Genomic DNA, 17,978 nt, shown 5'->3' on the forward strand with positions numbered 1-17,978 from the left:
GGCCAGTCTGCATCAGTAGTTCAGAGCTCAGGGTCTGTACCCTTAGGAGCAATCTCGCCCCAGGTTTGGTCGCAGTGGGCTTGAGCAGCTCGCACCAGGTTCTGTTCACAGTGAATTTGAGTGCAGACTGAGTGGTTCCCTTGGTGGTTTCTATCCAGGATCAGGACCAACTGCATTCTTCCTCTATGACATCATACAGCTCTGATGGGGGTCTGATGGGTCCAGTTCCATGCTGGGGACTGAATAGCAATCCAAAGAAATGAGCCATTTGTCGGACTTCAGGTTTAGCTGAGGCATAAATCTTCTTACCTCTGGTCAGAGGTTTCCCTGTGCAGCTCCAGCACAGAAGCATGGTACAGAGAGTAAAGGCTATTGCAGCCTAAGGGGGAAACCAGGTATGGTGGGGAGGGGCCTTAAGTAATTTTTAAGTCTTCCAGTTCTCTAGCCCTTTCCATCTTTGAACCTTAATCTGTTCTTGCGGGCCCTTGCAAAGGCCCTGTATGATCCTTTGGAGGAGGCAGCCCTGATGGATCTAATGGTTAAGACTGTTTTCTTAGTGGATGTGACGTCAGCTAGAAGAGTGTTGGAACTGCAGACTGTCTTGCAGGAAGCTCTTTCTTCAAATCTCGGAGGCTAGACCTCTTCGTGCTTATGAATGTGGCATGTCGGGGGAATCGGGCATCTAAAGCGACCATATCTAGGTGGATCAGGATGGTCATATCTGCCACTTGTATTGGAAGTGGAAAGTGGTCTCCAGTGGCAGTGAAGGCGCCCGCCACTCAGTGTCGGTATTGGAGGTGGAAAGCAGTCTCCAGTGGCAGTGAAGGCGCACGCCACTCAGTGTCGGTATTGGAAGTGGAAAGCGGACTCCAGTGGCAGTGAAGACGCACGCCACTCGGTGTCGTGTCATCTTGGGCAGTCTAGAGCTGTCTCACCTGCAGAGATTTGTAGGGCGGCCACTTGGTCCAATTTCCATATGTTCACTAAGGTATTTTTTATTTTATTTTTTATTTTTTTTACAGGGTGGATGTAGCAGCCGGGCTGGACACTGCTTTTGGGTCCTCGGTACTGGCAATAGGCTCATCAGTCCTACCCTAGGAACTGGAGACTGCTCTGATATGTCTTGTTGCACAAGAAGGAAAGATTAGGTTCTTGCCTTACTAATTTTCTTTCTTGACACTCGCCCTGTCAAATGTGTACTAACTTGTTTTCTATTTGACATGCTGCCTACTACTGCTGCTTATTTCTATAATTCGCAAAGGTGTACGCAGTGCTGTACATTTACATTCATTAGACAGTCCCTGTTCAGATGAGCTTACAATCTAATTTGGACAGACAGACAGGACATCAGGGTTGGAGTTTCTGGTAGGAAGAATGATGCAATGGGTATAGGTATTTGTCAGTGAGTAGGAATTAAGAGCTGAAAGCAGCTTCAAAAGTGGGCTTTTAGCTTGGATTTGAATACTGCTAGATGGAGCATGATGTTCCAGGCCTGCAGTGTGACAAGAAAGAAGGGATGGAATCTGCAGTGGAGGAGAAGGGTACAGATAAGAGGGACTTACCCGATGAATGGTGGTCACCGGGGGGGGGCATAGGGGAGAGATAAGTGAGGAGATGTATTGAGGGGCTACAGAGTGAATGCACTTGTAAGTCGGTGAGAGGAATTTGAACTGTATTCAGAAACGGACGGGGAGCCAATGAAGTGACTTGAGGAGAGGGGTTACGTAAGCATGGCAGCTCTCATGAGAATAAATCATGCAGCAACATTTTGAACGGATTGCTTGCTTAGTCGGATGTCTCATTTCTATCACCTACCTGGTAGGATCAGGAATGAAGAGGAATTCACATAAGGGCAACAGAGCAATTGATGCAGATGGCACATAGGGTAGGTTCATTTTTATTTCCAACTTGTTTGTTTTGGTTAGTAGTGATTTAAAAGCATTATTGGTTAATGTTCGTATTTAGAGCAGAACACTTGTGTAGTTTCTTTGAGTTTTCCCTGCACCCCTCTTACGTTTTCACTCAAGAATTCGCTAGAAGCTTTGGTACTGACTGAGGGGGGGTGGAGCTCATCTCAGAGTGATAGGAGGTGGAGCATGCAAACAAAACAGTGGGCTCTCTCTTGGTGAGGGTTTAGCTTACTGGTCAAGACTACCATTGTGGTTTAAAAGAAATTAGGTTCTTCCTTGATGATCTTCTCTTTCCTTGGCCATTCTAATTTACAGAATAATGGAATTAAGATGTGTATGTTTTGGGTCAGAGAATCAGATTGATAACAGAATATCTCATCTATATTAGAGATTTTTCTTATTTATGCTGTGAGTGGGTGGGCTATCAATTACGTGAGGAGAATTGAAAACCAGATGAACCAGGCAGGACCTGAGGATAGGCTTTAGTAGCACTGCTCTGTGACAGATATGCTGATGACTTTTTTATTGTTTTTATTTTTGTTTTACAGGAATAAAGATTTTCATGAAGTTACCCTGGAAAAGGATGGCGAAACAGTGCTGCGCTTTGCTGCAGCCTATGGCTTTAGAAACATTCAAAATATGGTCCTGAAGCTAAAGAAAGGAAAGTTCCCCTACCATTTTGTGGAGGTGCTTGCTTGTCCTGGAGGTAAGAGGCCCTTGTAATACATGCCTTGGACTGAGGAGAACTGGCACTGGGCTCGCTGTTTTCATGCAGTTGTGTTTTGTTTGTTGCTGGGGAAAGCTGGGTCCATGATGAGGGCTGCAAGGTGAACTCGGTCTTTGAAGTCCATATTAAAAGCACATTTTTCTCTTGGAGTTTAAAATCCAACTCTTGATTGTTCCTCCACTTTTAGAGGTGAAAAAACAAAATTCTGATTCTGATAACCTGAAGCATAAATATATCAAAATAGTTCTTGCAGCGGCCAATTGGCTAGCAGCTCTGCATGGGCAGGAGCGAAGGAAGGTCACTTCTATCATGGTTCATAGCTGGACCACCAGGGATACTAAAGGTACATGAGGTAGGTAAAAATTATTAGAATCAGCTGGGAGGAATCCCTCCTGTCTCGGCCACTGCTGGACCACTAGTTCTTACAGCAGGCTCGGTGGAGGCCTGCAAGTCATCGGGAGGGAGGGGGGACGGGGTTCAGAACCTAGTAGGGAAGGAAGGGGGTTGAGTGCAGAGACTGATGGGGCAGGAGAGTGAGTAAGGGGGGGCTAGATTCAGACCCTGGCAAGGCAGCAAGGAAGGGGAAACGGTGCAGGGCCAAGCCACTGCACTTGAATGTTACCCCTCTTCTCCCCCCCCCCCCCCCCGGCTTTATTTTCGAGTCGAACTTTTGTCCTACTTTTTTGGGGGAAAAGTTAACTGTTTATAATTGAGTGTATATATGGTAAGTGCTTGTATCTAAATGCTGCAGATATGCATGTAATTTAGAGTAACTAGGAGTCTTACCTATACTGCTCACATGCCACCTACATGGCACCTATTTCCAGAATAGCATTTCGGTGGAATTTTGGCATTTATTTGCACCTGTGTGAGTATTTACCATTTATTCAAATGATTTTGTGTGTAGCTGGTGCATAAATGTTAGTATCCATCTAGTAGAACTACCTATGTGAAGGACAATTCCATAACCTGTGCACATAATACTAACACTTACTTACCCTCCATAAAATGTGTGTGTGTGTGGGGGGGGGGCTCCCTGGGGCTCCCACTTATAGAAACTTGTTCTTTAGCATCCCTCTAGACCGGCACAGACACTTATAAGTTTATGCTCCTCTGCGAGACTTCGATTTTTAGCTGTGCAATCCCATGTACAATCGGTCTGTTCTCAATCTCCAGCAGGTGGAGGTGGTAAGCCTGTGCAGTCTTTCCTTGCTTTAGTGTAGGGCCTGTTGGATTTGCTTAGTGGCCTTGTTGTCCCTTTTGTGTGTGCCAGATTGTGCTTGGAGACCCTTTCGGGGGTCCGTCCAACCTCGGGGGGGAGGGGGGAGAGCCCATACTCAACTGGTTGAGTTTCTCCCTCCATTTTCCCCACCTCAACCTCCCCAAAATGTTTTGGCTTAGAGGTGCCTAAGCTGTAAGCTTTGCCACTGTTCAGGCAAGGCATATAGCTTTGAGAGCCAGTGAGGTCTGCTCATTTGTAATTTAAAGTTGTATTGAACCTCCCCCCCCCCAAAAAAAAAAAAAAACACCAAAAAAACCAAAACATCCTGAGGCAGTGCCGGTCTGAAAGGAAGCTTTAAATTAGCTTTAATTGACTTTAATTGTTAACCGGCAGTTTTTTGTTTTTCCTTTGTAGCAGTTCGCAATGAGCACTTTTTAAGAAGGAGAAAAAGTGCTCATTGTGTGCCTGCCAAGTGGTGGACGCGGCCAGCGTATGCACGAAATGCTCTGGCTTGCTACGAAGGGGAAGCCTTGTCGGCTTTGGGTGCCAGTGAGATGAGCAGGGTTCCCCTTCAAGTGTACTGCTTGGCTGCAGACAGTGGGGAAGCTCGTGCTTCCCCTCCCCCCCCCCCCTCCCCCCACACACACACACACATACATATGGATTTCCCCAGCCGCCGACAGTCAGCGAAATAAGGTTTCCCTTACCACTGATAGTGCTGGGGATTCCATAACCGCTACAGTAGCTGTTGCCTGCAGTTCTGCTTTAGAGACTGGGTCTGTTCAGGCCTCTTTGCCACTACAGGCCTTGGGGGATATTTTTTCAACAAGAAGTTCCACCATTTTGCCTGTGGCCTCAGGTGATGTCCGTCCTGTCTTAGAGAGACAGAAACAGGTTGTAAATGTTTCTTGTGCTTCTTTGCCGCCAGGGGAGGGAGGGATTTGCCCCTGATTTTGTTTTAGCCATGGACAAGGCTTACTTACAGGCAGCTGGGGGGTCCTGCTTTGTTCCCGGGGGTCTCTGGGTTTTCAGGAGGGCCTTTGCTTTCCACATCTTCCCCCATTCAGCCCCCCTTTGACGTCTGCTCCTGCCCAGTCCCCTGTCTTCATCCAAGCGACCATGGGTTTCTTGGGATGAGGATTTTTTGTTTGCGGACACATTTTCGTCTGATGAAGACTTGGACCTTTCGGTTGATTCACAAGATCCTCACGGGGGGGGTGGGGGGAGGGCATGGATGGTTTTTTTTTTTTAGAGATGCTGGTTAGCAAGGATGTATCAGTTGTGAGTATTTTTCACCGGGAAGATCTGCAAGAGCTTATTCTTCAGGTTTCTTCAGTTCTGCGCTTTGAGGAAGCGAAGGACTCCCCTCATGTTGTGAACCCCTTGCTTCGTGGGAATTTGGTCAGCCTCCAATTCTTTTCCTATGCATCAGGATATTTGGAATGGTGCATGAACAGTGGAAGACTGGACGCATCTTTTGGCTTGTTGAGGTCCATATCCAGGCTCTATCCCATTCCTGTTGGGAATAGAGATACCTAAGTCGCCTGTGGTTGATGCAGTGGTCTCAGCTATCACATGTAGACATACGGTGCCAGTTGAAGGTGGTTTGGCCTTGAGAGACTCTCGGGATCATAAGATGTAGTCTCTTCTTAAGCAGAGTTTTGACGTGGCTGCCTTGGCTGACCAGTGGTGGTCTGGTACCCCAAGCTTGTTTTCAGTGGTCTGAGTGGGTTCTTGATTGGGAGTCTGACTGGTCTTTGGTGGATCAGGAATTAGCTAAGCTTGAGCTCGGTGCTTCTCATCTCTCGGATGCCATGTATGATATGTTGCGGCATCTGCCATGTCTCTTGGAGTGGCCACTCTCCGTAACCTGTGGCTTCGGGGTTGGTTGATGGATGCGGCTAAGCTTCCTTTTTGGGGAGTAGTTAGTTAAGCTTGTTCAGGCCTTGAATGACTCTAAGGTTCCCCAGGGTGGTGTTGCCCTTAGGCATTTGCGTGATTTCGCTTCTTTTCCTTCCAGAGGACATTTCTTTCAGTGCTTTCAGGGAGCCTGCAAGGAGGGTCATGGGGGCTCCTCCAGTCCTGCCCAATGACTTGTTGCATGTCCTTACCCTGGTTTCGGTTGGAGCCTAGTTGCGGGAGTTTTACCGGGGAAGGCCAAGATCACAACGGATCAGTGGGTCCTAGTGGTGATTCGGGACGGCTTTGCTCTTGAGTTTTCCTGGCCCTTGCTAGATTTTCCTCACTTTTCCTCACTTCTCCTTGTCAGGCAGCTTGGAAGAAGCTGACTTTTCATCAAGATACTGTAAAGGTTATTGGACCTTAAAAGCAGCAGTCCTAGTGTCCCCTCAGGAGTTTCATACAGGTAGGTACTCCATTTACTTTGTGGTGCCCAAGAAAGAGGAGTCTTTTCAGCCCATCTTGGATCTGAAAGGTGTCAACAGGGTGCTTTGGGTTCCATCTTTTCGCATGGAGACTCTGAAATCTGTCATTCTGGCCATTCAGCCTGGGGAATTTCTGACTTCTCTTGATCTGACGGAGGCTTACCTGCATGTTCAGATTCAGACCTCCCATCAGCGATTCCTTTGCTTTGCGGTTTTGGGAAAGCATGATCAATTTGTGCACTTCCTTTTGGTCTGGCCATGGATCCGTGGACTTTCAACAATTTATGGTGGTGGTGTCAATGGCCTTGCACAAGGAGGCATTCTGGTTCATCCCTATTTGGACGACTGGTTGATTTGAGCGAAGTCCTTTCAGGAGAGTTCCTGGGTCATGACTTGGGTTGTGGAGTTCTGCAGTCTCTGGGCTGGGTAGTCAACTTGTCCAAAAGCCAGTTGACTCTGTCTCAAGTGCTTGGAGTACCTGAGTTCTCTTTCACACCATCATGGGGAGAGTCTTTCTTCCCGAGCCCCGGGTGCTGAAATTGCAGACAGATTTGCTTCCTGATGGATTGTCGTTGCCCAAGGGTGCAGGATTTTCTGCAGGTCTTGGGGTCAGTGGTGGCCTCCCTAGTAGTGGTCAGGTGGGCTTGGGCTCACGTGCATCCCCTTCAGTATGCTGTCCTTTGGCGGTGGTCTCTGCAGTTTCAAGATCTGGACTCTCCAGTCCCTCTTCGGGGGTTAATTTGTTGCAGCCTGGACTGGTGGCTGCAATCTTTCAATCTGGTTCAGGGGGTGAGTTTGGATTGGCCCCAGTGGACAGTGCTTCTTACAGACACCACCAGTCTCCTCAGTTGGGGAGCTCAGTGTCTCAGTCATTTGGCTCAGGGCAGCTGGTCACTGGAGGAAGCATCATGGTTGAGCAATGTTCTGGAGACCAGATCCATTCAGTTGGCATTACTTGAGCATCCTTGACACATTAATGTGCCCACAGTTATGCTAAGTCTGTGCCAGGTATAACTTGAGTGCATAAACATTAGGCATACCGACCAGTGACTGCCACAAATGGGCCTAGGCCCATCCAAAATTGTTGGCACCTGTGCAGGACTGACCGGATTCCCAAGTCCTGCCAGCTAAAGAGATCTTCCTTTTGGGGCCAGAACACTCTCTCCTTGTGTATTGCAGTTAGCAGTGTCTGTGACTGCTGCCGCACTATTCCACCCCCCCACCCCCCACCACGCATGGTCTGCTTTTCTGCATGTGTAAAAACAAAGTATGCATGGGGAGGTATGGTGGCAGCTCATGGACAATGCCAACTGCAGTGCAAAGAAGTGTCCTGGCTACCAGAGAACTTTAACTGGCAGGCCTTGGTATGCTTGTCAGCTTTAGATATTTATAATTTGAGATGGGGATTGCGGGTTGGGGGGGGGTGTGAGGTGAAGGAAATATATCCACCCACAATTACACATTATGCCACTATAATAGATAGGGTTAGTATATGGCTCCAGAAAAGGAAGACAGATTGAGACATCCATGTTTTACTTCCATTGAAGGCAATAGAAGTAAAACCCAGATGTCACAATCCATCCTCCTTTTTCTGGAGCCACATGTTAACCCTAATAACTAGAATATTTATTTCGATTTCTATTCCATTCTCCCAGAAGCTCATATGGGCACCCAGACGCCTTTGTAGAAGAGGCTCCCACCACATGTTTTTGGACACTTAAATGGAGGTGCGCAGTTGTGTAGTTGTTCCTGTAGTGTGCAGTTTGCAGGTTCTTGAGATTCTAGCTGCTAATGATAGATTCCAACACTGAATGAAACATTTTCCCTAGATTTATTAACCGAGCCAGACCCTTTTCTGTCTTTATTACCTCATCCTAGAGAAATTATGCACAAAAATGTTAAATTCTGCATGGTATATATTGTAAATTCTTGACACTTCTCTTAAAAGAAAAAACAGTTTCTTTAGCAACTCTCCAGACTAGAATAGGCTAATCTTATAAGCAGGTATATATCTCATCATGACCAGCAGGTGGAGACTGAGACAAAACTTTGGAACTGTACATATCATGTGACCCCCCCTCACTAATTACCCCAGTCTTCTCTCAGTTTCCAGCAAGTGTGGTGAGCTGTACCCATCTTCCTTGGTAGGGCTGTTGGAATTTGTTTAGGAATTTTTGTCCTTTTGTTGCCGGACCGAGCTTGGGTGGACCCTGTTAGGGGGTCTGTCCGACCTCAGGGGTGTCAAACCTGGCAGGTCTCGAATGGGTTCCTCCCTGATCCCTCCCCCCCCTTCCTCCACTTCCCTAACATTTTCTAGAAGTGCCTTAACAGTAAGCCTTACCCCTTGGTGGTAAGGCATATTGTTTAGAGAGCCAGTGGAGTCTGTGTTCTGTGGAAGAAAAAAAAATCCTGAGGCAGTTCCGGTCTGAAGGGTTGCTTTCCCTTTAAATATGCTGTAAATTACTGTATTTTTCATCTAACCGGCACTTTTCTTTCAGTAGGTCGCCTATGGAGCAAATGAGCACTTCTCAGGAGGAGAGGTGCACAATTTAGTTGAAACGCAAGGCACTCGCGGCTGGCCTGAAAACAGCTGATTCGCCTGCTTATGGCATCCCAGTGTCCTCGGGTGCAGGATTTCCTCCAAGTCTTGGTGTCAATGGCGGCTTCCCTCAATGTGGTGAGGTGGGCTTGGGCCCATATGCGTTCTCTTCAATATGTTCTGCTTCGGAGGTGGTTGCCCCAGAGGCATAATCTAGTTCTCCCTGTTCCTCTGCGGGGCTTGGCTCGCTGCAGTCTTCGTTGGTGGCTCCAGACCTCCCATATTGTTCAAGGGACGAGTCTGGATCAGCTACAGTAGACGGTGATTCTCACGGAGCTCTGTGTCTCTAGGTCACTCAGCTCAGGGCACCTGGTCCACAGAGGATGCATCTTGTTCAATCAATGTTCTGGAGCCCAGAGCCTTCCGTCTGGTGCTGTTAGCCTTCCACTCCTTCTTGACGGGCAAGTTGGTCCAGATTCTGTCAGACAATGCCATGGCAGGGGCCGATGTCTTGGGGGCACCAAGAGCACTCAAGTGGCGCAGGAGGTGGCTCTGCTCGTGGTCTGAGCAGAGTTTCATCTTCAGGTCATCTCAGCCTCCCACATAGCCGGAGTGGAGAATGTTCAAGTGGACTTCCTCAGTCGTCATGTGCTAGCTCCTGGAGAGTGGTGTCTAAGCCATATGGCTTTTCAGTTGATACTGCAGTCTTGGGGTCAGCCCCTCATGGACCTGATGGCCACGAGTGTCAATGCCAAAACACCCTGCTACTTCAGTCATCGCAGAGACGGTCAGGCTGAGGGCCTGGATGCTCTGGTTCAACCATGACCTAGGGAGGGGCTGTTGTATGTATTCCCTCTGTGGCCATTAGTGGGCAGAGTTCTACTCCGCATTGTTAGTCACCCGGTTCTGGTGGCTCAGGATTGCTCTGACATCTGTGGTATGCAGATCTGGTGTTGAATCCTTTTCTTCTGACTCGGGGCCCCATTCCCCTGTTCAATCCAGCTCCCTTTTTTGTCTTACGACTTGGTTTGGCTCTTGAAAGGGAACGCCTAGGTAGGAAGGGGTATTCAGATAGTGGTGATCTCTCTCTTGGGTCCTGCAGACTTTCCACTTCTCGGGCTTTTGTGTGGGTCTGGCGTATATTTGAGGAGCGATGCGGGGAATTGTCTCTTGGTGCGCTTCCCTGCCTAACATCTTAAGAGTTCTTGCAGGATGACTTGGACAGGGGCCTGGCTTGGTCTTCTGTCCGGGTTCAGTTTGCAGCCTTGTCAGCCTTTCGTGGGTTATTACGCGGTCAGTGTCTGACTGCCATTCCTAATGTCGTTCGCTTCTTGCAGGCGGTCAAGTTGCTCAATCTTCCCGTGCGACCGTCTGTTCCCTCTTGGGATTTGAATCTGGTTCTGTCCAGGCTGTTGTACTCCCCATTTGAGCCTTTGGGTGCCTGCTCGTTGAAGGACCTTACTCTTAAGGCGGTCTTCTTGGTGGCTATTACTTCTGCTAGATGTGTTTCGGAGCTGCAGACTCTCTTGTAGGTCTCCCTTTTTCAAGTTTTCTAGGGAGAGGGTCATGTTGAGGCCTGTTCTTCCTTTCTGCCAAAGGTAGTTTCTCCTTTTTCATGTCGATCAGTCTGTGGTCCTCCTGATCCTGAGTAGTCGTACAGGTTCTTCTGAGCAGAAACAGTTGCGCAAATTGTTTGTTGATCGGGTCTTTTGCATCTACTTGCAGAGGACCCAGAAGATGAGGAAATCAGATCATCTTTTTGTCCTTCTAGTGGGTCCTCGTAGGGGGGGATGGCGCTTCCAAGGCTACCATTGTGCGCTGGATCAAGGAGACTATTGCTTCCGCTTATCTTCAGTAAAAGCCTGTTCTGGAATTTCTCAAGGCTCATTCCACACGGGTCAGGCAGCTTCTTGGGCTGAGTCTTCGCTGGTGCCTCCAGTGGATATTTGTAAGGCGGCAGTCTGGTCTTCTCTGCATTCCTGTGTTGGACACTACCGTGTGGACGTTCAGGCACATCGGGACGCGGTATTCGGGGAGCGTGTTCTGGTGTTGGCCCTTCGAGGGGTCCCACCCACGATGGGGACTGCTTTGGTACCTCACGCTTGTAAGATTAACCTATGCTGGTCTGGAGAGTTGCTAAAGAAGGAGAAATTAGGTTTTATTTTCATGATGAGATATATACCCACTTGTAAGATTAACCTGTGCTGGTCTGGAGAGGCTAAAAAAGTAAATTAGCAGGTAAGAACCTAATTTCTCCTTAATTATTGTCCTTTTTTGGGGCAATTTTAAATGCAATTGGAAAAAAAAATTATTCAAATGCATAGATGCCATTTAATACCTGAGCTTGACCTCATATCGTCACTCTCCTCTCTCCTGTACACATTCAGCTTGCTCTTCTGTTTCGTAGATATGATTCCCTACTCTCCCTTCTCCCTCTTCTAGTTCGTGCTCCTTGCCTTTTGAAGCCTTGACACCAATCTTTCTATCCTCCTGCCTCACCAGCCTTTAATTCTCCAAATGAAATAGGACCCTTCCATTCTTTTGATTGCCCTTTTCATTCCCTTAGGCTGACATAACTGCCTCTTCTGGCCCTGTGAACTCATGCAGTCGCGTCCCATCTTAGAGATCTATGCATACCACATTTACAAAATGGAAAGAGCAATTGCCATACAGAGAGGGAATTATAATAATTTTAAAAAGATTGGGGGGCCTTTGACAAATTATTGCAATGATTAGACACAGTTATCCATTGAAAGTACACTTATACATAGGGGGGAGGGTATAAAGTTATATTAAGGTTTGATCAATTAATAATATTTTATGATATTTTTGAATAAAATATTTGTGGGAAGGGTGGGAGGGAAGGGTATAAATGTATGTTTTTAAGATGATGTTAAAAGAAATACAAGTGATGTTTACAAGGTTTTAATGATGTAATATTGTGTTCTTGATGTAAGATGGAAAAATGAATAGAAATTTTGAAAAAAAAGAGGTCTATGCATACCAACATGGCTGCCCTTGTCTGACTCTGCAGGCCTCTTGGCCTATCAAACTGTTCTCCTTTTAACAACAGCTGTTACCAATTCCCTGTTAGTTCTGTCCAGATTGTGTTGCATGGAATTACCCCCCAGGTATACTTACATCTGACTGTTTTATTTTAAAGGTTGCTTAAATGGAAAAGGCCAAGCTGAAACTGAAGATGGAAAACTTGACAAAGCTTTGCTTCAGCAAATGGAAGACGTGTACACAACTGTGCCTGTTCAACCTCCTGAAACCAGTGCACATGTGCAGAAACTGTACCAAGACTGGCTGGAAGGGACAGACTCCAAGAAGGCCCAAGAAACTCTGCATACCAAATATAGTGCATCAAAACAGACCATAAACAGCTTAGATATCAAATGGTAATGTGACCAAGCTGACAAAAAAGGAAATTCAACCTTTTTTCCCAGTTTGGCCAGAACACTGAAGAAATATACTAGAATACTATATGCAAGTGGGGACATTCTTCATCTGCTGTGTATGTACACATCTGAACCCTTGACCATTGCTGAGAACAAACTGTTGACATGGAATGCCTTGGTCTCCTGAGAGAGCTGTACTCTCCAGCTTCTTCATCGCCTATTTATTTAAGACTTGCTACTTTTTCAAATAACCAGGTGTTCTTATCCTCCCTCTTAAATTAATTATCTGCTCCCTAGGGGAGATAAATTTCCTTTTTTAAAATTTTATTTATGTATGGTACGGTTTCTTACCAAAAATTCTTTGGTTCTATAACCAAATTAAAGGGTGAATTTTCTGTGATGTCTGATATTAGCAGTGCTTATGAGGTAAGGTCACTTCCAGGGTGATTCATCTGATCTCTTGTGATTTTTGTAGCACCCTGTCTTCCCTTTGGTTTGCATTGGCTCATGTGAAAATGGGAGACCTATTCCTTACATGAAATTATTTCTTTGCAACACTTTCACAAAAAAACTTTTTTTTCCTTGAGGAATGTCGTACAGCCCTTTCAAAGCTATGGCAAACACTCTTGAGTCCAAGAGCTTTTGTAGGGCTAGATATATCTCAGAGCTGCTCAATGGGAGAGTATTACTACACTTGGTCTATACCAGTAAACCACATTGTGCTAGATCATGTGGGCCTCAGCTCTTATAGCCAGTGATCTATTATTTCGATCAGGAACCTTGATTAGCCAAAAAGTGGTGGTGGTGGTAGTAGAGAATGACATGAGGACAAATTTGTCCCTGTCGCAACACAATTTCCCTGTCATGTCCTCATAAATTTTGTCTCTGTCCCATTCCTGTAAGCTCTGCCTTAACTGCAAAAGCTTTGAACACTTATGATTTTAAAATGTTTGAAGCTTGTGCAGATGAAGATGGAGCTTGCAGGAATGGGATAGGAAAAGAACTTTCGGGCACGGAGAAAAATTTGTCCCCCTGTGATTCTCTAGGTAGTAGTTCTGAATTGTTTAATTTCTAAATCCAAGTACTTAAGACCAAAAAAGCTTTGTTTCTGAAATGAGAACAATGGACTTCAGTCCTCTGCTGTAGTGAGACAGAACCATAGCACATCTGTCAGCTTCCTCCAGTGGCTGCTGGTGACATGGCAGCAAAAACAGATCAAGGTGGGAGTGGGATTCGACAGCAACTGCAGTGGTTGGGATGTAGAACTGGCGCTGGATAAACTTTTTACACTTGGTGCCCAAAATTGGCAGGGAGAGACAGATAAAGTATACCAGTGTTTTAATCATGAAGTAGAACCGAATCAGAGTGCTATACTTCAACTCCCAACATTTACTATGTAAATGTCATATATACTCGTAGCTCTTTTTAAAAAAAACAAAAACCCAACTGTATGACAGCACTTGAATTGGAGTGGCTTACCCCTGGTATAGGAAAACTCATGGTGGTTTATCATTAGCTGTGTGCAGCACTGTAATATTTGAGGGGGTGCTGAAATCTTCTCAGCCCAACCAAGAAGGGAATGATGTGGAGCTACAAAACTTCAAGTTATTCCATACATTTACCTCTAATTCATCACCCTTAGCACATCGTTTCTGAAGTTATGTAACCCTTCCAAAAAAATGCTTGTGTTTACTGAAATACTGCTCTGCTGCTGTAATCTCCTCTGAATCACTCAAATTGTTGCTCTCTCAAACTCTCTCTTTAAGATTTGGAAATGGAAAATAGGTGGGCCAAGATCTGGGGCGTAGGGTGCATGGTATATTCACTGAAACCCTAACTTTATTAAAGCATCCATTGTTTTGCCAGCCTTGTGAGCAAGTGCATTGTCTTGCAAAAAGAGAACTCCTGTCTGCAACTACCTTCTTTTTTTTTTTCTTTCAGTACCTCCTTTTAAGTGGCACAGCAAGTTACAGTAGTATTCTGCATTAACTGTTTTGGCCCCTTGGAAGATGGTCATTACAACACTTTCTGATCCCAAAACACTGTGGCCATGACCTTTTTCCTGCTGACTTTTGGGTCTTGTATTTTCTTGGCCTTGGAGAACCTGAGTGCCACCATTGCATGGACTGTTGTTTTGTCTCGGGATCATAGTGGTGCAACCATGTTTCATCAGCAATAACTAGTTCCAAAAAGTTGGCATCAGCTCACTGAAAATACTGCAGAATAAATCTGGCAGTATCCACTTGATGTTGTCTGTTGTCAGCATTTATGTATGTGGAAACCCACTTTTCTGATGGCTTCTGTATACCCAGCTGCTTGTGAATACATGCTCTCTAGATAGCTGTAGAGTGTCAGTAATTCTTTTAGCTGATGTTCGCCAATCTGCCAAAATCAGGTCATGAACATGGTCAACAATTTCAGGAGGACACTGTTCGAGGCCTCTCAGCCCTTGCTGCATCTTCAGTCTCTTATTTCCAAGCTAAAAGTTTGCACATCACTTCTTCACTGAGGAGTATGATGGGCATTTGCCATTCAATGTTTGCATCATACATTCATGGATTTCTTCTGCAGGAATAGGAACCTTATGACATATCAGAGTTCCACATTTGAAATTCCACGCTTTTTTTGTTAACATTGTTTCAGATCATTGATTGAACCATGTCAAAACATAGCATTATGATTCTGCAAATTGGCACTTCATAGCTGAAAAATGTTGTATTTTGCAGTGCCAAACTAACGCTCCAAATTTAGGAAGCTGTTTGGGCTGGACTTTCCAGCACCCCCTCATACTGAGTAGGAGTGTTCTAGGTACAAAACTTAGATTGTAAGTCCTTTTAAGGCAGAGGAATACATTCAAGTACAGTCAGGAACTTTTGCTGAGCTCTAATTTGGAAAGATTAATGATCCAATCCAAAGATAAATATTCAATGTTGGTATTCCAGGAGCAGTCAGTGGTAGGAGTATAACTTAATTCCTTCCATGGAATGAAAAGCTTGTGATCACATCATATTTCCAACACAAAATGCATGCGTTTACTAACGCAGGGACTTATTTAAAATCCTCATTGTACAAGTCTTGATTGGTTTACTATTTAACATTGTGCAAATTTAACTTGGTCTAAAGGCCAGCTGTGTAGAAATGTGCCTGGTATCTGTCCCAGACCTGGCGTGGGTTTTAGTGCCGGCAGAGACGGTAACTGCTCTGAAGCTGATAGGAATTCTATGAGCCCTTACCGGCGCTAAAACCTGCGCTATGCGTTCGTAAAAGAGGGGGGTTTGAGGGCTAGGGTAAGGTCTGGTTTTCAGGGTAACAAAAATTAATATTCCCGATTTGTAGATGGTTAACCAAATTATGGCAATGATCTCATTTCTTTATCCTGAAATCCAGACCTGCTGGTTGTCCTTCAGGGCTGGAATTGTGCAGCTGTACTCTAAAGCCTATGTGTAATTTTTATAAAGGCTTTTCTGAGCATATAAACTAATGTGTTTACTTTTTATGTATATTGGATGTAAGTATCTTCCAAGGTGGATTGTGAGCAAAACATTGGCAGATGTGCGGTTTGGTCACATTCTAACTATACTATGGGGCTCATTTTCAAAACATTTAGACTTATAAAGTTCCATAGGACTTAAAGTTCTATAATAACCTGAGTACTTCTGTGTTCAGATGTACTGTACAGTGAATATCTACATTGGCTGACGAGGTATAAATGTACATGGCTTCCTTAGTCATGACTTTGGTTGCTTTTCTGACAATTTTACAAAGATACAGAGGTGCCTATTTAAAAATCTGCTTGCCATCTGACTAGCCCTAATTGTCATCTTGAACCCTGAACTTGATCACTGTCCCTTTAGAAGAGAATGTTGTTTTACTGATCCAGTTCATTTCATCTATCCTTAGTAAAGTTGTGTGTGTGCGGGGCAGGGCAGGGCAGGGGGGGGGGTTCAAAAGTATAGTAACCATCTTAAGGTCCCCTTTTCCAATATTCTTTTTAGAGAATGCAGCAGCTGGCACTTCATTTGTCTTTTTTTAATGCAGAATGTAACCATTTATTTTAATGCTGTATATTTTGTAATTTTATGCTATAAACAGATGTACTGTGAGGGCTCTGAATGGTGTCCTACTTGGCATTCAGTTCAGCTCCCACTATCTGCTGTTTTTAATTTTGTGTTACTAGGGAAGAAAAGTGCTCATGTCTGAAAGGGCAAAGCTTTACCATTAATATTTCTGGAGAAAAAGGAAAGTGTGCTGAAGGTACCACTTTATGCAGAGCATCTTAACAAAGTTTGAAGAAAACAGCTTTACAATCTAGTTTAACTTCATGCTATTTTCTACTCCCCTTCCCTCTCCTCCCCCCTGAAAGAAAACCCTAATTGACAAAAATACCTTCCTATGGCATTTCTTGTGTATTTATGCCACAATGTGCACAGAATCTAAATCCCTGGACTGGCAGGTCCAAGTGCATACTGCTTGGACAAGCTATTGCTTAGTTTTTAATAGAACTGAAGATAATGTCAAAGCCACCCCTCCCCTGAGCTTTCAGGGTTGTAATTCCCCACCACCGGCACATCTGGCTAGAGCTCTGCCTGTGAAAGTTGATTACCTTCACTGTTCTCCATCAGTTATAGTAGTACAATGCCCCATGAAACGTAGCCTGTCTTCTAGGATAAGCAGGCAGCATATCCTCACATATGGGGTGATGTCATCCACAGAGCCTGGTATGGACAGTATGAAAAGTGGAATGTCGCTTTAAGTTTTAAGAAACTTCATGACTCTGCACTGTGAATGTGCGACTGCCTTCCTGCCTGATGAGGCTCGTGGACCTCAGTTCTTCATTTTCTGCAGAGTGAAGAAGTCTCTTTTTGACTGGACTCCTGTCGGCAATGCTTTCCTGCCCTTTTTATATATATATATATATATATAGCTGGGGACAGCAGGCAGATATTCTCATATCCCACCCTCCTCCCCTGGTTGGCTTCTTAGCTGGCTTATGGAACAGGTACCGTCAGCCTCATCAGGCGGGAAGGCAGTTGTGAAGTTTCTTAAAACTTAGTGACAGTCCACTTTTCATACTGTCTGTACCGGGCTCCATGGATGATGTCGCCCCATATGTGAGAATATCTGCCTGCTGTCCCCAAATAACACCTGTTATGGTAAGTAACTGTGCTTTTTAATCTTATGGTTACTCTACTTTAAATATTTTGGACTCTTAGAATGCAAAAAGGGATGTCTGAGAATTTTAATGAAAAGTAATCAAAATTGCAAACTTTTTAAGGCAGCAGTATTCGCTGTTGATCCTTGAGGGCTGCTGGCTGGCCAAGTTTATGAGATATCCCCAATCAATATGTATATGAGACAGTTGCAGGCAAATCTCCCTTACATATTTCTTAGGTATAGCCTGACTTTGACTCATGGGGTCCCTCAAGGACTGCGAGTGACTAGCACTCTTCCTATGGCAAATGTTCACAAGTGTTCCTGTATCCTGTCAAATCTCCACTTCTGCCAAAGAGCCAACAAACTAGACCAAGATCTCCAAAGCTGGCTTATGTTTTAGAATAACTGATAGATTCATGTGATCTTTTCAAACAACCTGCTTTTGGGACTTGAAAATTGAACTTTGAGATCCCTACTTTACAGCCTTGTGGAACTGTTAAAAGAGGCAAAACACATGAGTCAGGTGTCCATGATCTCCTTCACATATGATATATCACTTTGAGAATGTGTATAAATTACAATGCCAATAAAGTTTCTTGAAGATAAAATGAGTTTGAAAGTTCTTTTTCCATTAATCAGCT

At 45.0% G+C, this 17,978-nt stretch overlaps 1 protein-coding gene across 1 annotated transcript in view; it reads left to right on the top strand.

The window, feature by feature from the left end:
- Positions 1-13,624, top strand: part of NARF (nuclear prelamin A recognition factor) — a 56,442-nt gene extending 42,818 nt beyond the window's left edge. Inside the window, exons 11-12 of the mRNA XM_033961180.1 lie at positions 2,459-2,616; positions 11,946-13,624. Coding sequence (XP_033817071.1) covers positions 2,459-2,616; positions 11,946-12,187 — 400 coding nt within the window. The 3' untranslated portion in view covers positions 12,188-13,624. The remainder of the gene's footprint in view (positions 1-2,458; positions 2,617-11,945) is intronic.
- Positions 13,625-17,978: the final 4,354 nt, after the last annotated feature.

The sequence above is a fragment of the Geotrypetes seraphini genome, chromosome 10 (assembly GCF_902459505.1).
Source record: "Geotrypetes seraphini chromosome 10, aGeoSer1.1, whole genome shotgun sequence".
NCBI classification, from domain to species: Eukaryota; Metazoa; Chordata; class Amphibia; order Gymnophiona; family Dermophiidae; genus Geotrypetes; species Geotrypetes seraphini.